Source organism: Pithys albifrons, chromosome 2, assembly GCF_047495875.1.
Source record: "Pithys albifrons albifrons isolate INPA30051 chromosome 2, PitAlb_v1, whole genome shotgun sequence".
Lineage (NCBI taxonomy): Eukaryota > Metazoa > Chordata > Aves > Passeriformes > Thamnophilidae > Pithys > Pithys albifrons.
The window spans coordinates 46,717,805-46,745,081 of record NC_092459.1 but is presented as its reverse complement, the minus strand read 5'-3'; the positions used below and the strand labels follow the sequence as shown (position 1 = coordinate 46,745,081).

At 39.9% G+C, this 27,277-nt stretch overlaps 1 protein-coding gene across 3 annotated transcripts in view; it reads left to right on the top strand.

Annotated features, from left to right (window-relative positions):
- The window catches only part of LAMA4 (laminin subunit alpha 4), a 102,081-nt gene that overhangs the window by 14,945 nt on the left and 59,859 nt on the right, over positions 1–27,277 (top strand). For all 3 annotated transcript variants that reach the window (XR_011697129.1, XM_071548922.1, XM_071548920.1), the window contains exons 2-4: positions 7,855–7,956; positions 19,940–20,064; positions 24,123–24,203. Coding sequence is in view for 2 of the 3 variants with exons in the window: in XM_071548922.1 (XP_071405023.1) it covers positions 7,855–7,956; positions 19,940–20,064; positions 24,123–24,203 (308 nt within the window). In the remaining variant the exon portion in view is untranslated. The remainder of the gene's footprint in view (positions 1–7,854; positions 7,957–19,939; positions 20,065–24,122; positions 24,204–27,277) is intronic.

Sequence of the window (27,277 nt, the reverse complement as noted above, 5' to 3'; positions counted from 1 at the left end):
TGAGGAATTTGAAATGTCTGTTCGTTTGCTCCCAGGGAGCAAGAAATGATCACTTACTATCAGTCTACAAATGGAAGTCTGGATTTAAAAAATCCATGTATAAATGAACAGAAAGTCAGTTATGACCACAGCTGAAAAGCAGATGTAGAAATCATGTTGCCATGCTCAGTACCTTTTGATGAATGAAACACTAGAAGTAGATTTGTATATCTATCCAAGGTAAATAAGCTTTTTAGTTAATGATTTCCAAGCATGATAAACCACAGATTTTGTGCCTGTCCAGAGTGGTTTTACGCTAGGATATTAATGGATTCAAACACTTTGTTTATTTACATCCCAATTTGGCAAAGCATTATTTTTAGTGCAGAAAAAACATGCCTTTTTGAGGAAACCATAAGGTATCCTAAGAGGAGGGTCATGCTGCTTTCTGTGGTAGATCTTTCCTGCATGGTTATTTGGGGAGATTTACTCCAGCCACCGAGTCTGGAGATTGTCAAAGTCTCTGACAGCATAAGAGGTCTTTCCAGCTGTATCTGCAGTGTTTAACTTCAATTTGAGCAAGAAACAAACATGGCAGCACTTACATGATAGCAGGCATTACTTTTGTTCCCCGTAGAATGGCACATAGAACAACAGTCACTGCAGTGAGCACCAAGTATTTTGGATGACAATACAAAGTCTTAGTAATAATTTCTTATAATTTTCTTTCCTAAATATGCTCTATGCTGTCCAATGCCATCAAGATGAAACAGGACTGAGCTACTAGCAATAAAATCAATTTCTGAATAGCAAATTCTGTTTTAAAAGTCTTCCTAAAAATTATGACTTTACTTATGTTGCTAGCATATATGTATGCTCTCTGCTTCCAAAAGAGAAAACAAACATATCTTATAGGTGGGCTGAAAAGTTTCTTTTTGTAGATTTTCAAATCCACACACATTCAACAGAGGAGGTGGCACCAGTGTAGAGTAATACAATGCAACTCCCTCAGAAAGTCAGCTGCAAATATCAGAGTAGACACTATCTAAGCAAATGGGAAAATCCCATTATCACACTCTGAACTGGTGAATTTCAGCCTAACTAAAGTATAGGAAAGGAATTGATTGGGACTGTTAGCCATCAAGATATCCTTTAGATGAATCCACTTTCTCTACCTGAATATACTGACTGGTGGTAGACACTCAAAGGAGCCACTGTACTTCTCCAAAGACACGGGATGCTCAGCAGTTTGTCCAGCATAACTGTTGCAGCCTGGACACTTCTATAAGTCACAGAACATCTGATATGTGCAATAGGTTTCATCTCCTTGGACTTTGTATGCAGTGCTGGCACCTACACATGAGCTGGCACTGCAAGTCCCCCTTTGCAATCAGAGGACAGCAACAGGCACAGCTGACCTAATTTAGATGCATTTCGATGGAGAAGAAATCAAACCACACAAAGAGGGTGCAGCTGGCTTCTTCTCATATGATGTCTCCATGTTGATGACTCCCAGCTTGCTGTGGTTTGGTCTTCCTACACAGACAGTCCTGCTAAGCAGCTGCTGAGGATGTTGGCCAAGATACCCTTGCACTACCACAGCCACAGCTGTGTTAGCACAGCACTGCACCTGGGGCACAGTGATGGGGTTCAGCCTGTGAATGTCTTCAGGGCTGACATAGACATGCTGAATGCTGAATGTTTGGCAAGATTTCTGTGAGCTCTTGGCTGGGGATTGAGTATTTCTGAAGGTGAAGACCCTATTGTAGGTGATCATAAACAGGAATCTCTTTTTTCAAAAGAGTCCTATGCTGAGGAAACCAGAGAAACTGAAATCATATCATATGTAAAGTAGAGGACTGCTTTCTCAAACTTATTTCTCTAATGTTCTTATTTCTAATAAATAATGTCATAAATGAAAGTACTGGGAGATATTCAAGCAGGAAAACATCTTTATTTTTAGGAAGGGCAGTAGGATATTTATCTCAATTTGGCCTAAGCAAACAATCTTCAAAAAGGCCTCAGAACTGTGGCTGCCAATTTCAAATGCTGCCTCATAAAGAAAAATAAACAAAAGCAAGCATGTTTGGGTTGGGTTTGGAAATGTCCTCACTGAGCAGAGGGCTGATGTTTCCATTGCAATGCCATGCACTTCCATCAAACTGGTCTCTATTTTAGACACAAGGATTTTAAAATGGATGGAGGATATTTATGGTATTCACTCCCACCTGTGTGGCAAAAGCTGTAGAGTTTCAGGAGTTTGATGTTAGGTTGTGTCCTAAACTTTTAAACCATTCCTTCCAGATAAGCATTACATATTGGTGTGAAGCCTCCAAGAAGGACATTGCTCCTCAATTTATATAAATGTTTTCAGCAGCACATTAAAAACTTGAACTTAATTTATTCATGTGTCCTACTTCTACAGGTACCTATGGCTGATATGATGCCTCTTACATTAGAGGAGCAACATTTTTCTGTTTTCTTTTACCTAGGTTCTGAGTCAAAGCTTAATAATGTTCAAGTAGAGTTTGTTTTCTTTTCTTCTTCTTTTCTTTCATTTCACAAGATACAGTGGAGACTTCTGAGGGTCCCACAGTTGTTCCAAAACTGTAGATCAATCTATGTCAAGTCATAAATATTATTATGCAAATAATTCACAATATGTCTCACAATTCTCCATAAATGTTTTGATTGAGAGATAGCCAGTCATGCCAGATTTCACTCTTCTCAGATTATGACTCCCTTAGGTATATGTGTTCTGAGAATATTTTTACATTTAGAGAACAGGTAAGACTGCAGAAAAAAAAAACAAACAAACAAAAACTTGAATGAAGAAGTATGTTTTCAAAATTAAATTGTATGTCCAATGAACTTGCAACACCATCAAGATAAAGCAGGTGAATGAGCTGTGATATAGCAATTTAACCAGAGACAGCTATCTATGTATGTACATGGGCATCACCAGATGACAGGTAATGACAATGAATTTAATTCTCTTCCACTGAAGGCTAAAAGAGCATGATAAGGAACAGTTATTATGAATTGAGTAGCATACCATAAATTATGCTTTAGTCATTTATCTAACCTCTTGGCATATGAAGAACTAATGTGTGGGGGCTGTTAGAAACTAAAAAAATGTGCATTTTTGCCTCATCATCAAAAATCACCCTTCTAAACAAACTCAGGTGTTTGTGACACAGGTTCTTTGTATTTTTACAGATAGATCTGTGCTATTATGTTAATTAAGTTAATTTTCATTTCATCACAAACTCATGAGTTTATGAAGTTCAGCTGTGTCTAGATTGCATTCACTTTACTATTCTGAACAGACCTTTGAAGTGAGAATTCACTAAGTAATATCATAATATTTGATCTTTGCCCCCATGCCTGAACATTCATGTAGCCCCCTAAGGAACATTCTCAGACCTGGAAGGAAGCATACCTTCGGACTCTATCTCTAGAAGCAAAGACCATAACATCACTAGTGAGCTTACAACCGTGGCTCAACTGAATCTTAAAAACAGTCACCTGGCAGCTGATGTTCATGACTACTACCTTGAGTGCTGCTCCTCAGATTCAGTTCCCCAAGTGCAACAGATGTCTCCTCTTTTATAAAGGTCTTGGAGACAAGCACCACCTTTTTCTTCTGGGTTTGTTTTGGACCAGATTGTAATGGGATTCCTGGTCCAAGACTGATAGGCATAAGTATAAAGGACATAACAAAGGCTGAAATGTCTTAATGTAGCCCATTTAACCCTGAATACACATCCTTTCATGTACCCTAGCACTCATAAAAACCCCTCTGGAAATAACAAACACTGACATGGATCCAAGGGAGCCTTTTATTCTGGAAGAAAGAGACTCTTTGTGTATTTATATATTCACAGGAAAGTCAAGTTCCAGTATTAACTAAAGAAACATGCCATGTTTTCTTACCATTAGATGAGAGAGTCAATGGCTACATCTGAATTACTGAATTAAGCAGTGTGGGGACTTTCTAGTCAAATAGCGTAACACAGTCCATGTCCATGTGCTGAAGCACTCTCCATGTTTGCCCAGAGAAGAGAAGTCCCATACAGACTGCCTCATGGGAGCACATTCTAACAGATGCCATGCTCTGAGCTGTGCCCAGTCATTGTCAGGAAAATCACAATCTGTCAAGGAGCAAATTGAGGCCTAGAACCACACCTTGCCTTTCAGCTGGCCAGTGCAGATGTAGCCACAGAGGACACTCCATGTGTGTTACCAGCACAGCACTCTTCTTTTGGGGAAAGCAAACTAGAGAGGGCAGGGTCACATCAAGCATACCTACCCTGGCACAGCTGCACCACCACTGCTAGTTGGCACCAGGGAGGGAACAATGGACTTGATTCTGCCCTCAGTTATCCAGGTTTGGATCAGGAGTATCTGCAATTAAATTGAGGGAACTGCTTGAATATAATATGGGAGTAAATTCATACCGTATATGTGTGTATTGTCTTCCATCTTCAGTCCCATCTTGCACCCAGACCAGCAGAAGGGTCTGAAGAAACAGAATATGACTCCAAGCTCTACAGCACTTTCAGCATGCAACTGGTTCTTGTTTTTAAGAAATGGAATAATTAAATCCAGATGCAAAGCAGGCGGGGAGGAATAAATGCCCCACAGGGTGTAAAAATTTTCAGATCAGCAAGACCAACATTTGATTGGACTTTTCAGCTTGGACTGGAACAAACTTTGTCCCCTGGGGAGAAAAAATCTAATACTTGTGAAGATGAAATTGCTAATGCGGATCTAACATTTTGGCCTACTAATTGTCTTCACCATTCAAAAACACACAGTGGACGGAAATGTTCCTCACTCAATTGCCTACATAATGATTTTTCAGGGAAGGTATTTCCATTTTTTTTCAGACCTGTTTGTGCTTTGTGTGCAATTATTTAATGCTCCCAGAACATTCAGCAATTTGAATCCCTCAATTAGTTCAACATTCTGTCACTTCTTTTTATAAGTATGATGTTGGCTCATGCCCTGGAACAACCAACCAATCACTCCATTATCACTAGTAGGGCAAGGAGCAACAAAAATATATCACAATACTTGAGAATGCCTGAGAAAACTTCTGAGCCCAAAGGAAGCAATCTGGATTCCATTTTCTCCTCATTCCCTCTTCCCTCATAGCATTGGTTGTCAAGACTTTATTTCTGGCTTACATTGAAGCAACCCATGGTTTAAAATACTGTATTAAAATAGTGAGCATCAGCACCTTCCAAGTTTTTGTGATTAATTGAATAATGGGGGGGGGGGGGGGGGAATGTTGAAAAAGAATACTCAGGTGACCTGGGACCCTGCATCCCATTTTCAAGAGGGGATCTGACAATGAAAATAGTAGAGGCACAGAAAATTGAGGCAGATGGCCTGAAGAACAGAGAAGTGTGTCTGCTCAGAACAGGAGGTAAACTGGTCCCCAGTGGGCTTCAGCAAAGGCTGTGCCACACTTGCCCAGTTGGCTGGAACCAGCCATGTTGCAGTGAACTGTACCTAACTTGTTACTGCTTGGTGTGTGGACTAGATGAAAACTCACTCACAGCTGTAATGCAGGAATACCCTTAACTGAAGTATACATGAGATTATGGCTGACTGAAGAATTTTCAGACACCTTTACACACATTCTTACATTTCCATTTTCCATATTCACTATCATAAGTAAAAAATTATTCTGTTTAGACCTGCAAAACCAATAAAGCTTTTGGGCAGACACTAAAGGACCAGCTAGGACCACCCTTCAGCTAAGGGGCATCAGAGAATGTAACAAGCTTTAGATCTGTATGGGTAGAAAGAAGTATTGCAAAGGCAGACACTGGGATGGGAATCTGTTTTCTATTTAGAAACAGTCTCCCTTCCACAGTGTGTGGCGTAATCATTCAGCTGCAATCCTCAGCCTGGTGGGAGCCAGTCCTACCACTCTGTGTTAAGACTAAACAACTGAAAGAAACAAGCAGTGCAAATAGACAGTATTTTTGCTGTCCCAAAGTGGCTGTGGTATGGAGACTTTTCCTCCTAGGAACCATTATCAAATAAAGTGTTTCCAAAGCAAACCAGATAAAACATTGTGCATAAGAATGATAAAGGCAACTGTGTTTTCCATTTTTGTTCATTGCAGTTTCTCAGAGCTCTCTGGGATAAGACTGGATTTATGATTCATTTTTAAACCTCATTTTTGAAGCTCATCGTTAGTCATCTTACAAGATACGTTGTTTTCTAAACAAGCGGTTTAACTGGCTCAGTAGAAGTACCTACCCACACTTGAGAAAAATAAGTTGTCATGCAGATGAGACTCAGGATTGCTGGCTCTTGCTGCCCAGTGCCCCACAGCTACAACTGCAGCACCATGCAGACACATAAGAGCAGCCTCCAGAAGTGACATGGCCATACCACTGTGCCAGGGTCAGGTAGCCCCAGCCACCCACAAAGGTATTTAGCACTACTACTCACAGGCAAGTTTTTGCAGCTAGTGGAAGTATCACTGTGTGGTGCCACCTTTGCTGCTGCAGACCTGCTGTTCATGCCATAGCTCACAGTGAGCATGAGAAGCAATGGTTACTACAGTGCAGAAAAATTCGTCCTTGATTTCAGGGAAACCCAGGAAAATCAGGAAGAGGGAACTACAAAGGAAATCTAATCCTAATTTGATCAGTACCATATAATAAAAAGCCTTCTAGCTCATATAAATGCAAGTAGACTCATACCCTTCGGCATCACTTGAGTTTTCCACTTTTTGCAAGGGTAGGTGACCTCAAGACTCACAGAATACAAAAAGTGCTGTAGAGACAGACACAAAAAATATTCCAGGAGAGTTTGGCACACCTCAGGCTCTGACAGCCACGTCAGGGATGTTGTTTGGAAATGACAGCAGAAACAAGGTGCAGTGAATAATTTTTGGAGAGCTAAATGACATTCTGGTGCCTTTACATCAGCTTTGTAACAATACTGCAAGAGTTAGACAAGGCTGAGATATTTAGGATCCAAAACTGCATGGCTATGCATGGATCTAATATAATAGATGTGACACAGGAAGACTGAACAGGGTAAGCAAGTGCTGCCTGACTAAGAGATGTTGCTCCTGAGGTCAACCTGTGCATGTCTCATCAGCTTTGCATAATAAGCGAGAAGTTTCTCAGTGGAGAACAGGATTTACTCATAACACATTGAAGGAAAACTATCCTTTTCAATTTTGTTTTTATTTTTCAGTCTTAGAGGGGCAGCTTAATGGCCTTGAGTTTCTGAATATTAGGCTATTGCTCTAATTAGTATTTAAAAGAAGGTGATGCAGATATTTACAATCTTCTGTTTAATTTTGGTAAGCTTTGATATGTTATCAAGAATACAAAATTATATAGAACAGGCACAGGCACACATTTATTCAGAAGACCTCGATCTTTGTAGGTATGTTTCTGTCTCCTGTAGTTTATTCATCCAAAGCTCATAAAAGCTTTGATGTAAAGTAAATTTTCTGAAACTTTTCCTTTTTGTAAGCAAAAGCTATTTCTTTCCTATAAATACACCACCTTTACTGAATAAGGATTAGCATTTCTGATTAACTCATCCTCTAGTATAAAATGCAACAAGAACCTGCCAGCTCCACACCCACTGCTGGTCAGGGACAGGCCACAGGCAGAAATCCTGACAGCTTAAACACTGTAAAGCACCAGAACAGAGAGTGGAAGAACAGACTCAAGTTCAGCAGTGTGTGTGTGGTCTGCTGTGATGGGGCTGTGCAGTGTGCTCTGGGGAGCGCTGATGGTTGTAGGTCTTGCTTTCTGCTCCTCTCACCAAACCTCACTGTCTGAATACATATACATAGGAAAAACTTTTTTCTTTTTTTTTTGATTGCAGGGATGCCAAGAAGGATTTTATCTTACCCACTCAGGAAAATGCTCTCCTTGCAACTGTAATGGTAATGCAAACAGATGCCTTGATGGATCTGGAATCTGTGTGGTAAGGAATTCCTGTCTTCTCTGATTGCTCTACTCTTCTATTACCACCAATGCTCAATTTCAATACAAAACAATAGCAGTTTCTGTACCACAGGAGCTTCTTGCTGAAAAGGGATCACAAATAGGGCCAATCAATATGTTAATAAGATTATCCCAGCCAAATTTCATTCTCGCCTACTTAAGTTATCTCTGCACATTCAAAATATTTCCTACATGCCACATCTTTGAGACCCAGTATGTTGGGGAAAATTTTTAGTCCATCAGAAACATGGAAAGAGTTTTGTACACCTCCAGAGAAAAAATATATATAAATTCAAACACATTGCATTCTCCCCTTTATGAATATAGTGCTGTAAATAATGCAACCAATTTACAACGATAAATAACCCCTGTGAGCGTATATACATGTGTTATCCATAGCCATTCTGCTGCATGGCAGCCTCCTGCTGTGAAGGAAAAACATGAGAAGGTTGAAATAAGACACCAAGGGAAGACCATGTTTAATTCCAAGGTCCTGTTACAATTTCCCATATGTTAAATCTCACTCAGAAACAGTTCATACAGAGAGCTGTGTGTTAGTAGTTGAATATTTGTAGCTCCAGAGCAAAATTCAGTCCAGTAAAACTAATCCCAACTATTAGTGGGCAATCAGAGCACTAACACTAAAAAAAATGGTGGAAGTTAATACTGCAATCTATCAAAACTACATAGCAAGAGTTAGGCACTAGTATACTCTTTGCAGGCTTGTAAAGCAAGAGTAGAGCCCACAAGTCCTTGCTCTGCCATGTGTTACTTTTCACAAATCATAAACCTTTGCTCTCAGTTTGTCTCTTCATGAAATGGCCTCATAATATTCACATACTTTGCATTGTTGAAGCAACTATCAAGTTTTCAATTATACAAATACATAAAGTCCTGTTCCATGGCATATTTCCTACCATTTTTATTTCTGTGGGAAGAAGACAGTGCAGCTGTTCAGCCCAGGAACAATTATTATGGCTTGGTCACTGCTACGTGCTTAGAATTGGCTGGTTTCTAAAGAACCCTTATTGGCTTAGTGTTTTAATACTGAATTTTCTAAAGAGGTTTTACATTGCCAGACACTCACAGCTATTCTCTTTCACATGCACAAGGCTTCTGCTTATGGGATGATTGTCCCGTTAGTGTCAAGTGACAATGATGCCAAGGGGAAACTTCCAATAGGAAACTTGGGGAAAAGAGAGAGAGCTGGTCAAACTTCTGCTTCTGATGACTTTGGTCACCAGAGAGCTTCTGGAGCAGAAAGAATATATGAGGTAGGGAAGTAATTATATCCTCGGTTTACAAACACAACAGAGGACCCATTTCCTATCTTCTACAAAATAAGGCTAATGTCAAGGGTTCAGGAACAAACAAACAGGAGGGGAAAAAAAAAAAACAGAAGAAAAAAGTTACCATATCAGCAGGAAATAATCTGAAGACATTCATGCATTCCTTATTGGTGTTTCTTCAGGATGCTAAACTCTTGGAATCAGCCCAGCAGTAAGGAACAAAACTAAAATCTAAACACCAATTTAAAACTTGAGTTCAAATAAGCCCTTTGATAGCTTATCTGAATGAAAAGAAGCCATTAAGTTCAGGTCATTTACTTCTGAATAAAGAGGAACAGTGAAAATGCTTAAGTGAAATAAGAGTGAAAGGCAAAGAACAGAATGAAAAGGCATTTTAAAGGTTTGAAAGCATAAAATGGAACCAGAGATGCCAGTGGGGACTGCAGTAACAGGACTTTCTTGAGGCTTTGGCAATTTTCAGGGAAGTTCAGAACACTAATGTAATTGGTCAACCACAAAATGTGACTGAGAAAGTCTAGAAGTAGAAAAGCTTAGAAAAGGAAAGATGTAACCTGAATTACAGCAAGAAGAAGCATGTCAGATGAACGAATTAATTTAATTTAGGAAAAGAACCCTTGATGACCGGGAATGGGATTTGTGTTAGAATCAGTGAACAAAACGACCTTCCCAAAGGACTGTTCTGGAGAAGTACATTTATGGATCTGGCCAAAGCCTGCTGGGACTGGGTCTGGGGCAGAAGGGAGTAGGGACCTGTATAGCTGGAAGTTCATGCAAAGATATAGGACCCCATGGTATGGAGAGCTCACCATTTCTCTGTTCTCAAACTTTTAGGCAAACTAATCCAATAATTCTTACAGTGGTAACCACCACACCTAATAGTAAGACATAAGATTTTCTGTGTTGAGTTAGTTCTTAATGGGCTATTGAACAAATAAATCTGTATTTATCCCATATTATTGTTGTTGCCATCCTCCATTTCTAGCAGTATGAACCTCCTATCTCCCTGCTTCTCAGATGCAACAGTGTTTTAATGTTTTATCACTTCTGAACTCTTCACCATCACCACATCTTACCCTAACCATGAGCCAGATACAGTCTTCAGCAGAAGATCTTTAGAAGAACTGATGTTCCCCAAAGTTAAAAGTTTCTATGTCTGTACATTTATTCACATAATGGACTTATTTAAATTTTTTTTAAGTTAGCTCTATGAACAATGCTGGAAGTAATCATAACATGAAAGTACCAATAACGTTGTGTTCAGATGGTAGATAACTTTTTTATAGTTTAAATAATAACTAAGCTATAAGAACTGAATAAATCTGTGAAATGGACAAGACAGTATGAAAAGGAAAAAGTACTCTGCTTCAAAAGGGATGAAATATAAGGATCAGACTCCATATGAAGCTCTGAGACCATCGTATTATGCAAATCCACCAAATCAATTTGGCAAATTTAGTTCTCACAGCATACGAATTAATGAAATTTTCATTGGCCTGTGCCCTGAATTTAAAATCAAATAAAATTAAACTCTTATTAACAATGTCTTGAGGTACAGTGCTCACGTCTTTAATTTCTGCTGGCATATATATCTTGAGATTCTGTTTCAAAACTTCTCTCAGGTTATTCATAGAGTGTAAAAACTTATTGAATGACACAATCAATGAATCAACAAACTCATTAGGTAACCAGACAGAAGAAATTACTGCAGGCAAAGCCTTTCTTGAATAAATGTCTACATAAAACTGGTGTTGAAATCAGTCATGTGGTCCCATGATTAAAACTGAAGAGACACTCAGTTCATTTTGTTAGGATGGAAAATCACCCAACTGTTATAAGAACAGCCAACCCAGTGTAAGCTCCATTTATGATATAATAAAATAGACATATCAAATAATACTTCATTTCAAAGACATTATCTGTTGATAAATGTAAATCTAGTAGGGGAAGAAACACGAATTCATTGTACTGAATTTAGACTTTAGACTTTAAACATGATTTTCTCAATCTTGGCTAAGAGAAGAAAATGAAGTCACTTGTAGGACTCTAGCTTTGATTTTGGAAACATACATATCTGAGATGTTAAATGGGTGAAACTGCAACATCTGCAAGTGGCAGTCTGGAGGCCCAGGGATGTGCCTTTCTCCTGCATAAAGACCTTCATGTTTTGCTGCTAATAAGCTAGGAAGATATGAAGGGAACATTTTTCCTCCTTCACCATCCCACTGTACCCCACAAACAACCTACAGCTGAGCTATTTCTTTAGAGCACCTCCACTGTCAAAAATTCAGATTTGGAGGTGGGCTTCAAATGACTGGACATCAGAGCAGTGATGATCAACTCTGAAATGAGTGGCATATAGAGGTGAAGTATCTTATCTAACGTAACAAGCTGTCATATCATACACAAGTAATATAATTGGCAGGGATTTACCATACCAAAAATTTTGATTGCACACTCCAGGGAAGGAAGTTGCTTGAGGTGACTGCAATGTACTATGGCAATGACTCCAGACAAACACAACAAAATGGATTTAAAGGTTGAAAAGATTTAAAAATCTCCAAGTTGTATATCCAGGCAAAATTTTTGTTGGGCTGAGTTATCAGTGTCCTTTGTGGGGCTTCTACTGTTAATGGAGATTAGATCTTCATACATACATGCAAAAAAATAGAGCAGAACAAGTAAGACAGAGACAGCACTATGGCAGAAGGTGAAGGGTAAATTTGTTGTTGTCTATGGAAAAATCTCTGAGTGGTTTGTTATCATCTCAGTTCCACGTTTCATTGGTATTTTTATAAGACATCCAAATACTCATAAATAAATAGATAGATGACTAAATAAATATGAATAAATATGGAAGAAGAAAGAGCAAGTGATTGTAACAGCAAAGAGAATAAAACCGCTGGTATCCTTTCCAGCCTTTTATGGAATTTTTTTACAATAGAGCATATTGTCATGTGAGTGATTTGTGTTTAAGTGTTTGGATTTACAGCTGAGTGGAAAGGTTGGAACAGATTTGGCAGTTCTGCCCAAGAGGATAATATGTTCCACATGATTGCCAAGGCTGGTCTGGAGAATTGCCAGCGGATCTATAACCATCCATCAAGTATAAGCAAAAAGCAGTAGGGAGCTAGTAAAATTCTCCAGCTTATTAGGTACTTCTGGCTTCACAAAAAGCATTGCTGCTTATAGCTCAATGTTTCTTTCTATAAAGATGGACTTCAGCTATCTATAGTGATCTTGATATGTGTTTGAAAAGCTAACTAGAATTACAACAGTGTTGAGCTAAAATGCCAAAATTCTCTTCTCCAGAGTGTTTTAGAATGCAGTAGTTGTCAACTCATTTTCTTAGGTATATTTTCCTCCCTTTTAGTTGTGTTTAAATTGAATATTTGTTGTTCTAACTGGTTTACTATTGAAAACTTGCAACAATGACCCTCAACATGCAACTGTTTTGTTTCTGCTCCCTGCACAGCCTGTGTAAGAGGCGTGAAGGAAGTCAGGCCAAGACTGTAAGAAGGGGCTGCTGCTGCTCTCACACCTGCTCAGCCACATTTGCCACAGTTCACTAAGAGAGGTGATGAGAGAGTGGCAGGCCAGTTGGGTTTGACAGGGCATCAGCTCTGTTGTGGGTTGACCCTGGCTGAATGCCAGGTATCCACCTAAAGCCACTCTCTCACTCCTTTCTGCAACTGGACAGAAGAGAGAAAATATAATGAGAGGTTCATGAGTTGAGATTAGGACTGGGAGAGATCACTTACTAAATACCATCATGAGTAAAACAGACTCACAGTGGGGATATTAATTAAATTTATTACTAACAGAATCAGAGCAGGAGAATGAGAAGAAAAATAAATCTTAAATTAAAACACCTTCCCCCACCTGTCCCTCCTTACCAAGTTCTACCTCCTTCCCCCCAGCAGTGCAGGGAGATGGGGAATGGGGATTACAGTCAGTTCATCACAGGTTGTTTTTCCCCCTGTTCAGAGAGAGAAGTCCTTCTCTCACTCCACCATGGGGTCCCACCTACAGGAGGCAGTCCTTTACAAACTTCTCCAGCATAAGTCCCTTCCATGGGCAACCGTTCTTCACAAACTGCTGTAACATGGATCACTCTTCCACAGGGTGCAGTCCTTCAGGCACAGACTGCTCCAGTGTGGGTCCCCCCCCCAGGGACATAAGTTCTACCAGGAAAACCGGCTCCAGTATGGGCTCACCTTTCCACAGTCTGCAGGTGCCTGCCAGGACCCTGCTCTATCACGGACCTCCCACAGGGTCACAGCCTCCTTCAGGCACCCACCTGCTCTGGGTCATGGGTCTCCTCCACGGGCTGCAGGTGGATCTCTGCACCCCTGTGGTCCTCCGCAGGCTGCAGGGGCATAGCTGCTCCACCATGGACTGCACCAGGGGCTTCAGGGGAACTTCAGCTCTGGGGTTTGTAGCACCTCCTATGCCTCACTTCTCCACTGACCTTGGTGTCTGCATTGTTGTTCACATGTTCTCACTCTGCTCTTCTCTGGCTGCAATTTTCATCTGTCCAATAATACTTTTTTCCTTCCTAGATATGTTATCACGGAGGTGTTACTGTCATTTCTGATTGGTTTGGCCTTGGCCAGCAATGGGTCTATCCTGGAGCTGGCTGGCGTTGGTTCTACAGTACATGAAGGAAGCTTCTGGCAGCTTCTCGCAGAAGCCACTCCTGTAGCACCCCCACTACCAAACTTTCTTCAATACAAGCTCCCATTCCACTGATAGAGGACAAGTTCCACAAATCAAAACTTTGACATAGAGAGGGTATGTTGACCCAAACAAGACCAAGAAGTGAGTTTTATTGCCATTCTAATTTTTTCTAAGGTAGACATCTGTCTTCAGTAAAAATTGTACAGTACTTTATTTTTAGTGTCTCATCTTCTTACATACAAAATTCTGAAAACTAACACTGCATCTCATCCACAGTGGGTGGAGAGAGAAGGCTTGAAATCTTAAACCTCATGGATGAAAAAGATGAAACGTGTACATTCCTCGGCTTTCAAGTCATTACGCTGTACTTTTTTTATCATTATTATTATTTTGAAACAGCAACAATTTCTGGTGTGCTGGCTTTTGAAATGCCATGCAGTTCTGTAACCTCAAATATGAGGTCGTATATGAGGGGAAGCCTAAATCTACCTCAGGCCAATCTCTCCTGGCAATAAATAAAAACAGACTGCACAGCAATGCAAACTACTTGCATCTCTTTACCTTTATGATTTATTTATCCTTGTGCAACATTCTGCACTAACAATCATTATAAAACTATCTCTCAGATGAACAAGCAATGAGAGAAAAAAACAAAACAAACCCAGAGTTTCCTGATACACTGTAACAATTACTGTTTTCATCAGCAAAGTAATAAAATACCCAGAGTTTGGGGACACTTCCAGATTTCACAAATAATATTAAATACCTAGGGATTTTGGGTAGGTTGGGCATTGTTCGGGTTTGGGTTTTTTTGCTGTACTGACTTCACCAGAGGCAGAGCTGAGCAGTAACTTTTGATTGCCCTTGGAGTGTCTCCATACCATCCAGCATTAGGTGCCTAACAGGTGCTCTGCACCATTCTGTGTCAGGTCCTGTCTGTCTTTACCTTCAGAGGGTACATAGAAAATGAGACTGTTGTTTCCCATAGAGAAGGTCCAGACTGCCTAAATTGCCCTATGTGTTAGCCATCTGATGAAATAATTTCCCTAAAGCTGCCTAAATGACATGTTTAATTGAGCTGGTGCCTTTGAAGACCATTAGAATGAGCTCTTCTCTTTTAAGTTCAGTTCCTAAACTAAATTGGGGCAAATTACCAACTCTCAGATTTTCAGTTATATTCATTTACAGGAGCCTGCTTGTCTTGTGCTGGGAAACTTGTCCTCATACCATCACCTGAAGAGAATCAACAATTTCATTATTATTTGTGCACAAATATATTTACTGAGAAGAACCGCATCACATGAAGTGCTCTATGGTCTCAGAACAGCAGTTCCAGCTATACTTTCCAACAAACAAGTTCAGGACCTCAGTGCTGACAATCATTTCCAAGTTATACCTCCCCCACAGCCCTGCCCTGAAGCACCATTTCATGTTCTCTTCATGTGTGTATAGTTTCAGTAAGAGCTAGGTAGAAGTGCTCACCCTGATTGCTGCCACTCAGTGAGAGAAGAGTAGAAGGACAAGCTAAGGCATTTTCATGCACAGGCAAATACACTCCAGCCACTCTGTCATCTGACAAGCTGCTGCTGGTGTACTGATGGATGAATTATTATATGATGTGGGCTCATATAGAAACTTTTAGAAGCCAGATTGCTATTATACCGAATTATTTCCATTGAAGCTGAAGTGTGCTTGAGGAAGGAAAAAGTGCTAACATGGGTTTATGGAAAGAATTGAGCTTAGACTTTTAACTGGCTTTAATTTGAAACAGTTTACAAAAAGCAGAGTATTGTAAAGCATAGCTGTGATATTTCTAACTACATGGTTGTACCTGTATTCTTGACCTTTACCATTTCTCACTCTGTCCTGTACAAAACCAGGCAGCAATTTTCAGCTAAATTTTACTGTTTGATGTCCTAAGGTACATGGTACTGCATATGTTTTAGAGATTTTAACTGTTTTTTCAAGGGAAACCAAAAGAAAAACAATATACTGGGTTTCTTTATTTGAAAAAGTAGACACCGATACAAGTAAACATATTTCTACAATTCTGTATGCACATTTGAATGAACCACTGAGACAGGGAAGGCTGTAAGAAATCCTATTCATAGTCTGACATATAACTTCAATCATAGATGATGCCTTTCATTCTGAAATGCGTATGAATACCAGAACGAAGAGTAGCCCGCCCTTACAACTCTTACAGCAAAGCACTTATTTGAAATACAATTTCATAAAAATCACTATGAATGGAATTCCATTTTTTTTCTTATTTCTCTGCAAAAAAATTGATCCACTTAGAAGCAAAACACTTTTCTCAAACTACCAAGCCAGGTTAATCAATACTTAGAATCACCCATGAGCTTCAGGGAGGGTGTTCTCCCTCCCTTCGGAGATGTCTCCAAGGCTTAATGCACTCAGTAGTTTTGTTGAAGATGCCAAATAATGGAACATATAATATAAGGACACTTTTTCTATCACTGCAAAAATATGGTTCTCAATACTCACAGTAATTCTGACTTGTTAAATAAGATAAAGTCACTTTTACGTAATCACTCCCCAGAGAAAAACTACAAAAGTGCCTCAATCACTAAGCTAATGGGATCTTTGGGTAAAAGAGCCCTTTATCACTTCCCCTTCAGTTCAAAACATGAAAAACTGCAGATTTAAAAGCAACATTGTTCTATTCAGTTCTTTGCCATGGTATGTGAGCTTTGGAAATCAGTAACAAATTTATTCTGTTAATACCATTGTGTTGTTTGAAGACCTGAGGACAAACAAGGTGAAGTGAATGGATCAAACACAGAGCATAATGAAGGCTACAACTGAATGCAGCCCACCCGAGTCCTCTGACAGGGGCTTCATCCCTTTGCTTCTCAGTTAAAAATAACCTTCTAGTTTTCTGTACACTAAATATTTTCTTCCTCACAGAAAATATGACTATGAAAAAACATCTTTAGCTCTAAAGTTATTGGTGTCTAATCTACTTAAATATCTATGGAATAAAAGTTGGCTTCTTTTTTCCTCATTATCACATTCCTCAGCCAAATCACAGCCTTGTAGAAATAAATAATTCCTCTGCAATAGGTTCTCTATGACTATAAAACATGCAACAAGACAAGCAAAGTCTTCTAGAATCAAGAAAGGTCTGATGTAAAATAGTGACTCCTAACCTGGGAGCTCCAATGAAATTCAGATAAGAAAGACTGACCAAAAAAAAAAATCAGATGTGTTTTCACAAGGGTGAGTTTCTTTACTAAAATAATGCTTTTCAATGCAGTTTGATGATATCTCGACAAAGGCTTAAGGGGGGAAAAAATAGAAAAAAAAAGAAAAAAAATCAAGCAAAACCCAAAGCATCAGTGTTGCCAGGATAAAATTCTCCACAAAGTCACAATACTCAGATACAAAACTGATTTAGGAATGCTTGTGCAAATGAAGCTTGACTATTTAATTTTCATTATGCCTTCCCTAATCACATTCCCCTCTTCTCATACTCCTCTTCAAAGAACATGCAATGTTTGAAGTTGAAAGTGAGTTTCAAATCTGTAGGGACTGCCTAAGGTGAAAAATTGGTTAGCTGATCTTACTCACCACCAGCCTGGTTCTGTTGAAGAAGTTTCAGCCACAGAGACATCAAGGTGCCCCTTGCCCCAGGCTAGGTAGCTCCCTCCCACTTGAGTGCTCCTGAAATCCCACATCCAGCTTCGCTGTTATTACGGGGAATGCTGATAGCATAGCAGCACCTGTGATGGGATTAAATGTCTGCTGGAGAATAAATTGGGGAAACATAGTACAAGAGGTTCCATGCCTGAAGGTCTCTGCAGCTCATACATGGTCTCCAGCAGTGGCAATAGGAGGTCCATGCTAGGAGGGCACCTAGACTGGACTGTTTCTGAAGTCTGCATTTTATGCTCTACCAGCATCCACAGTTGCTGTATTAGAGTATGTTACAGGGTACATACCTCCTCAGTCCTTTCAATATCCATTTATGAATCTGTTGCCCATTAATTTCTCTAGGAAACTCCTTTTTGTCTCTGTGAGTACTATTGGAGAAGTTTATCTTCTGTGTAGAGAAGTACCTTTTCAAGTCAGTGCCCTTTAGTTCTTGTATTCCAGAATTTGGATGAACTATTGTACTGCACTCACCTTATTTACCAACTTTCTAATTATACAAATACACCCTCCTGCTTTTCTCTCCCAGCAGAGAAGTCCTACATTTTTGGTCTCTGTAAGACACTGGTGAATACTGAACAAAACTTCTATCAGCACCAAGGCTTAGGCGATCCAAATAGTGATTCTTGCCACTATTAACTGTTACATCCAGCCCTTACTTTCCTGCCCTTCATCAGCTTTCAGCTTGCAGAAGAAACTTTTTTCAAGTACCCTGACAACTTAGTTGGCTTTCTTTGAAAGCCCAGATAGGTTACACCCTCTGGTTCCACTTCACACCCTTGCTTATTTGCACCATTATACAGCAGATTAGTGAAGCAGGAGTTCCTGAATCAGATGATTCTTATTCATGTACTCAGAGATCTTCTTATTATAGACACTCTCCTCTTTCCAGAGTTGGAAATCCTATCTATCAGTCTGCAGTTTCCATCATCACTGTTTTATCTCAGAAGAGGAAAGAATTAAGGAAACTAACCCAAACCCATAGCACATAGGCACTGACAGAGTAGGTCTCCACATATTTCTACCATGGAGCTGTTTTCTTGCTGCCTCAAGCCTTGTATCCATACAAAGTGCTGTAACTGGAGAGTTCTGATTCAGGGACATTGCAAAATTCACTGCACTGTTGCAAGAATGGAAAGTCTTTATGAACCTTTCCTACTCTTTTAAAGTTATTCTATGAGACAACTAGAATTTGGAGAGTTGTGAGGTTTTGTTGACAACTTCTGGATATTTGCTGAAGTGGAAAGGCAGGCAGGAATCAGCAGGAATTCTGCAGTCTGCAGGACCACTGGTATGAGCTCTGCACATGCCATGTTGCCTAGGGGAAAGTCCACACTCAAATGGGTCCTTTTATGAACAAAAAAATTATAATAATACCTTCTTAAGCTTGCAGAACTTGCCAGTTCTATTTAGAATGGTTTACAGCAAACCTTGACTTCTTTTTTATTGAAAGTATTATCTGAGAGGCACAATTTTCTATACAGCATCATGAAATATTTTGGAACATATATTCTGTATGAATTGCCATAGCTTGATTTACTTCCATGGAGCAATTCAGCTGGTGGACAATTTTCTAATGTTTCCTGAAAAACATTACACCATGGAAACGTGCTTATAAAGTGAATACATTTTGCACAGTTGATCAGTATTTTATAGAAAGGCCACTATGGAAGACTCCTTTTTCTTTCCTTCATTAAGTAGACATCCTTTAAGACTGAAAACAAAGTGTGGTGGTAACACAACCCTTCATGCAGTAATACTTCATTTCAGGAGAAAAGCACCAGAGCCACAGATGCAGGCAGCATTCACATGCAGATGCTCCTGATGCTCTTTTCCAGTCACCAAGTCCTAGAAGCAGCCTTGCTGAAACCTGTGTCTGAGCTGAAATCTGTTGACAGTATTTACTATCAGATATTTTTTTATTTTGTATTGATATCAGTAAAAGGGATTTTGTCCTGCTGGTTATAGCAATTCAAAACAGGGCTGTCAGCTACATCTGAGTACCTCTTCTATCTCTGACAACAGGCAGTACTGCTTCTGCTCCAGCACCTGCCAGGCACATATGTCTGTTTTGTCCTGTAGCATGCCTTGTCAATACTTGTGGCTTGTCAGTGTAGTCATTTGTAGCATTTTTATTTGCAGCAGTGTGAACTGGTTTGGCTACATCTGTCAATACCTTGAAGGGTCAAGGTCTGGCATCAGCCACTCTTCTGCTTGGCCAGGTCTTCAGCTCAAAGATTTCATTCTGAATTAGGCAGCACCTCCATTTAACTTTCACCATTCTCTCTCTTTCCACTGAAGGACTGCCAGAGAAATACAACAGGACAGCACTGTGAGCAGTGTCCAGATGGCTTCATTGGTGATGTTGTCAGAGGAGTTCCCACGTTCTGCCAGCCCTGCCCCTGTCCTCTGCCAGCACATTCCAAGTATGTAAAGAGTCTTTGCTTTCTTTTGATTTGGGCCAGCTTTGACCCTTCCCACGGTGGGGTAAGCATCCCTTCCTTCCCATAGGAATCAAAGGCTGCTGCCCTTGACAAATGGGGGAAAGTAAGAGGACTACCAGCTGCTCGTATTTATAACACTGGAAACAGCATTTCACTTGGAAGGTGTAAAATATCTTTAGGTGCTCATATAAATTTTTACCAGGAGGGAGGAGAAAATATTTGAACAAATTCAAGTTTACCCTCTTTTATGTAGGAGAGATTATTCAGTTGTCTGGTTACTTTTAAGAATCTCTTAAGAGCCCAATTCCCAAGGAAGGTGGCATCAGGGATTTATCTGGCTAAGACAGACAGACAGACAGAAAGATCAATCCATGTCTTCTGAAGGGTAAAACCAACCACAAAAATGCATAACCTGTCAGTCTTCTGAGTCAGCAGCAGTTTCATCTGGTTAGCACAATAACAGTTAAAAGGAAAGGGCCAGAGGACCCTGTGATGGGTACTGTCCCCTTCATCTGATGCCCAGCTACTTTTGGATAAGAAACCTCTTGCAAGAAACTGACAGAAAAATATCAAGACAAAGAGCTCCAGCTGCTGAGCACTTTGTGCCTTCACAAAAAAAAAAAAAACAAAAACAAAAACAAAACAAAACAAAACAAAACAAAAAAAAAAAAAAAAAAAAAAAAAACAAAACTACAAAGTATGACCAGGCATTAGAAACTGACTGACCTCAGTAATGCAGCTGTAAGAAATTATCAGCTTCTTCCTGATCAAGCTCTGGGAGAAAGGCATCTATGCAAACCCCACCATAGTGCACAGAGAAGATGCTACTAAACAGTTGCCAACAGGTTGAAGCTATTTTTCAGGAAGCTATGTACTCCCCTTGCCTTGTTTTCCATTCTGCTGTCAGCAGGGCTTCTCAGCAAAGGGGATTTTGTCCTCACTGTATTTGTTTGCTGTTGCTATAGAATTACTCACACAGCCTTGAGGTGGGATGAGCTGCATTTTACTCAGCTGCTCAGGGCTCAACCTGGCAATGGAACAAAATCACTCCAGCCAAATTCCCGCAGATCACCTCTTGGCTTCTGCAGTGAGCTGCAAAAGAGCAATGGGGTGGAGAACAGTTATGTTGAAAAAATCCAGCTTTGCCCGGCTTACAGAGAAAATCCTGCAGGGACAGTGGAAGAATCTGGCTTTGCTCACATGCAGAAAGGCTTAGGCATGAACGAGCTCACAGATGAAGCAGACTACTTCCTCCAGTTTCAGTAGCAGCTGTAATGCCTGAAAAAAAATAAAAATTAGGCAGAAGCAGTGCTTTTCTCTTGGCAAAGTGATTTTTTTTTTAACCTATTGGGTAGCCATTGTTGTCTGAACCACAACCTGGGCTGCACATGCCTGAGGCACTACTGCACAAGATCCAGTCTCTACTAAGCAAGATCAGTCAAGCAGCGTCTGGTCTGTCCTCCCTACAGCATGATTTGACACAGCATGGTTAGGTTTGCGTTCAACCAGACCCTGTTTAGTCCTGCAGCTGACTGGGCTCTTCAGCAGTGCCCCCTGAAAGCAGAGACCTGGCCAGTCCACCAGGCTCTGGAGCAGGGCTCAGTGCAGTGAGACCAGCAGAGACCTCAGCCTGTCTCTGCCAGTACTATGTGAGATGGGAGCAGAGGCCAAAGAGCATTTCCTGCTTCAACATGCTCCTTAGTCCTTCTGCTAGAGAGGTAATGCCTCTCCTGTTTCAGACCAGAGGTAAGGAAGCCCCAAACCCAAAAGCATAGCAGCATGAGATTGAGAAGGGAAAACAAAAGTCACACTGAGCCTTAATGTAGATGCTTCAATATTAGCAGCAATATACAGCTTGGACTTGATGAGGCTCATGGGTCCCTTTCACCTCAGAATATTCTCTATGTTCTATATTTTAAACTACATCAGTAAAAATCCACTTTGGTTTTTCAGAGTTTTCCCTCAGAAAATCCTGAAGGCAACAATTAAAGGAATATCCAATCCCAATTTGCCTCATACCCTTATTTAAATAACATGCAGAAATTGCCTGTTCAGCTTCTTGCATGAGACCTGACCACAGAAATAGTCTTCAGCTGGGACTGGCACAGGCAAATAATAATTGAGTAACATTAAGCCTTGCATAACTATATTCAAATTTAAAATGTTCTTTCTTAGGTTTTCTTTCAATTTTCCTTCATTAATCCTACTCCATATATAGTAAGGCAAAATAATAGCTCTACCATAAAGCAGAGAAGCATTAAATGTCTTAAAGACCATCCAAATGATGTTGTTTTGTACTCTGATTTACTTTGGAAATAGCCAGTGAATTCATAATAGGCAAAATGACCAAATCTGTAAACTGACAGAGTCACCAGATAGATATTTTTTCCAGGAATTCAGCTGTGTGTCTCTATATTTCCTGTCCAGCCTATCTTCATATCTGCTATCCTGGGAAATTTTGGACTAACTTTTGGACATTACACATGAAGTGGAATAAAAAAAGGAGGATGGAGTTTGCTTCACAGTCCAGCAGATGTTACTTCTTTTCAAACCCAAGGGAATTATATGACCTTTTTTTTCCCTAAAAGATCACAAAAAGTATAAAACTTCAGGAGATTTCAGTTGTATTTTATAATTTAGATCCACAATGGGGTTTTTTCAACTACGTGAAGGAATTAGTCTCTGTAAAAAAAGAGGAAGCCTGCCAAACTATTATGATTTTCTCAATATGTTCTTTTAAAAGCTGTACAGAAGTTTGTGAATTCTGTGAGAAGAGCCTCATTTTATGTTCCCTGTGGTTATATGAAATGTTTTGAGACAGCAGAGATCCATGTACAGATTTATTTGTCTCTGGTTGACCAACCAGGTGAGAAATGCTGCCAGGAACTGAAATTATGCAGGAATTCTTGTCACATTGCAATGCCGTTTGCTCCTGGAATAAGCAGTGCATGGCTCATGCTCTTTCCCATCGATATGAGTCTTTTGTCCAGTGTGAAAGGGTTGCAACCTGTCCACTGCTGCCCAGCACCATATGACTTGGGAGCTGCATTTTAGCAAACATGGACCTGTAGCTGGCAGCTGCTGCCACTCACTGCTCTGGTTGCATTCTGGTGCTGGCAGAAATTTATTCACATATACTGCAAACTAATTTGAAACATCTTTAGGACTCTTTTTTCCTGCAAATGTATTTAAGCCACGTCCACTACTGTGTTGTAAGTGTATATAAAATTTTTGCTTTCCACATCTGGCTACTGTTGTTCCTTGGATCTTATATTTAGTTAAACATTTGTTACATCCCAAAAACATAAGGAAACAAAGGAATACATGATTCAGAATCAAGGCAGTAAAAATTACAGCCCAAGTCACCACTGCAATCAGTGTCACTGCTTGGCATGTTGGCCTCAGAAGAGACCACAAACTCTTTCCAGCTTACTCAGAAAGATGGTAGAGCAGCCTCAGCTACTGTAAATTTGGTTACTGTAAACTCAGTTACTGTAAACTCAATTACTGTAAATGAGGACAGCATCACTGAGGTCAGTTTTCAACACTCAGTACTTTAAGATTTGAGGAAAACCATAGGATTTCCATAGAAAAGTGCTGCACCCATTCCAGAATCTCAGTTCCTGAAGTGTCCACTGCAGTATTGCACAGGCAATATTTTAGCCCTTAGAATAAGAGACAGAAAGCAATTAGGTTCATGTGACACAGACATTTTCCTAAATCCCTTACCTAAAATGGATGTATCAAAACCTTCAGGTGTGTCTGAAATACACTGCTAGATAAGAACTTACAACTATTTATATATAGATATGTATTTGTACTGCTGCATAGTACTATATATAAATTAATGCTTTCTATACTAATTACAATGATTAAATAAGGGGTATAATGGAGCATAAAGAGCTTAATACCTATTCAACTATGGGTTATCAAGAGCCAGAGTTCACACTGACAGCAAATGTCCATATTGTGATAAAGAAACATTCTCAAGTGTTTGCCATTGCCTGCTATTCTAACTATTCATTCTAATGAAATTCCAGTTTTGCAGTCTCCTGTTACAGAAAAAGTGGAAGTGTGCATTGTGTCTGTAAAGAAAACTACGCAGGACCCAACTGTGAAAGGTAAGAAAATAATAGGATGAGTTACTGGTCAGCAATACTTAAGTCCAGAATTTTTTCAGGGCATCTTTCCACATGGTCAAGAAATCTTGTGCATTTGTTTTCACTAGGTAGAATCATGTCTGTTAAATGATCTCATTCAGCTTCTACTAAAAACCATTAAAACTCACTGTGGAGACATGTCAGTGTAAGACAGACATTTGCATCTGGTGTATTTTGATCTAGTTCTTGCACTTTGTGTACATTCATGTGGTGATCTTCCTAAAAGGAATGCAATTTTAAAATACAAAGTATGAATCAGAAACAGGAGCTGAAGTGAAAAATACCCACCACATAGATGTTTCTTGCAATTCTTCTTGCAATGCTTCTTGCAATTTTTCTAAAGCAAATTCTGAATGAGCAGATGTAACTTTTTTAGTTACATTTTAAATGCACTTCATAGACAAAATTCAATAAAGTCAAGCAAGCAAACATAGGCCAGTGTTGAATTTCAACTTTCTCTTATGTCCATAAACCATTTTCAGTAAATATTTTCTAAATAACAAAGTACACAAATAAATGGAGCTATACAACAGAAATATAACTTTCTCTCATGTCCTGCAAGAGGCTGTCTTGCTCACTATGGACACACATAGATGACATCTCAAGTAATGTCAGAGGCCTGATTATAATTCAGAAATTGTCCTTGAGCCACCAATAAATTAAAACAGCTCTAACACAAAGACTGAAGAGTATAGGATGGCTCAGGCACTGGCTTCCTGAACATCTCATTTTTACCCTTAAAGCCCATGAAGTATTTCAGTCCTCAGTCAACAATTATTAGTGGGCATGACCTGAATTCAAATGATACTTAATTTAACTGTCAGAGAAGGGGCAAAAGGGATCCTTAAGATGCAAAGAGAAATTGATATGAAAAGGGTAAGGTGAACAAATGAGTGAAGGTTTTCCCCTTACAGATGACGCAAAAACATCATTATATTACCTCCGCATCACTAATGTGGTGACAGCAACAGTGAAAATCCTTTAGACAGATGGCACAAAAATTAAAACAAGAAAAACAACAGCCTTGTTTACGGGCCCATGGCTGTATTCTTTTGTTCTTCCAAAATGTCAGGTTTATACACAAGGGATAATCCAGACAATTAAAAGGTCAGTGAGGTTTCTTAATGGTTATTAATGTCAACCTAGACTACAAGCAATACAAATCCTAAGAAATGGGCAGCAGATGCATAGTAACAGCAAAAAATAGCATTGTCTTTGTTTTCTAGTAGCCGCTACCCAGCCTACATAGTGCATCTGTCTTAAGGAAGGGAAAGCTGTGTAGCAAAAGCTACAGAAATAAATCAGCCTGTCATGGTCACCACATTAAGACCTTGGCTAATTGCTGGGGTAAGGAGCAAGCAGTGACAAACAAGACTTGCCTTCTGGTGGGCCTCTGGTCATACTCCCATTTGTGTTAGAAGCATTGAAAAGGGTTTCAAAGATAGATGATGCATTACTTGTTCCTGTCCACTTGCTAAAGAGCAAGTATCTACTTCACAGACACTGCTGTTGGCTACTGTCACCAGTCCCTGCTTGCACTGCAGCTCTCATGCCATCAGGTTTCTGGCAGGAGGACTTTGGGATCCTGAGTGAGAAGAGTCATTGCCCCTGTCCCTCCCTGCAACCCAAAGAGCAACTCCTGTCCCCAGGGAGAGGAAGGCTACATCCTGCTCCCTGTTCTCCCTCCCAGCTCTCTGCAGTAGCCAGTGGTGGACACCCCAGTGCAGAGAGCTGCAGGACACCCCTCCAGAGGAAGCATGTGGGACCTCTAGAGCAGCTCATGGGAAGGCAACCTGTTCCATGTCCTCTGGCATTTGTGTTGGTTTTCTTGTCCTGCTCTAGAGGCTTAGTACAAACCTATCCAGTTTATGATTGCCAGCAAACGGTTGTGTGTATTCACAGAGGCCCTTGCTAAGAACTGAGAAAACTAGCTTCCAAATTCAGAATTTAGGAATTAATCATTTTCTCCAGAACTTCAGCAATAAGTCATCAGGGTGGTAGCTGCTGAAATGCAGCTTTTGTTAATGCCCAAATGTCAAAGAAGATAATCAAAAAAAGGCACTTTAGTTTTCAAAGAAAATAGATTTAAAAGGTTATTTTAACATTGCCAGGGAAGAGGAAGTTAATTGCTTATTCACCAATAATTACAGGAAGCAACTATGGCTGCAAAATGAAACAAAGATAGCTTACTAGTTTTATTATGGAAAATATCCTTTGTTAGAAGAGAGTCATTTATTGATACAAGGTAGGAAAAGACATTTATTGCGTGCTTCTGAGCTTTTTCAGGACATAAAGTGCAGAGAAAGACCAGTATATTTCCAGTCAGTGGCCTCTGCTCTTTGCACATGCTACTCATTCAAAAGAGGCCAAGTGCCTCAGCCCTATGAGTTGTACTGAGTGGCAAACGTAAAGGGAAACTGAAGGTGATGCATTTATTTTCAGCTCTTAAAGCTTCTTCTTTTGTTTGTTTTATACAGCTGCTCCAGATAAGAAGATATAATAAAAGTGAGTCATGGAGTCATAGAATAGTTCAAGGTTCAAGGGAAAGTTCAAATTCTGGTTTCAATGCCCCTGGCGTGGACAGGGGGACCTTCCACTAGCCCAGGTTGCTCAAGGCCCCTTCCAACCTGGCCTTTGAACACTGACAGGGATGGGGCATCCACAGCTTCTCTGGGCAACCTGTTCCAGTGCCTCAGGTGGTCATAAAAAGCAGCACTTACAAAATGTGTCTGTCAGGCTGTGAGGAAATATCCACTACATTTGTGGCAAGTGAACTGAATGGTATATTTAAGAAAAGAAGAAAAAATATTTATCTTGTCCCAGTGGGAGGGCAGATATTGCAGGCCTAATGGGGCTAGCATACTGTCTTTGGTAGATGCTGGCTAGCAGTAAGCAAAAGACTGGTCTGGCCCCAGCCCTACTCAGTGGCCTCTGTGACTTGGTGGCCACATTAGACAGATGATCATTTGGAAAATACTTAACTACAGAAAACCAAAAAGCAACCCTTCGAGATTATATTGTTTAGAATAAAAGAA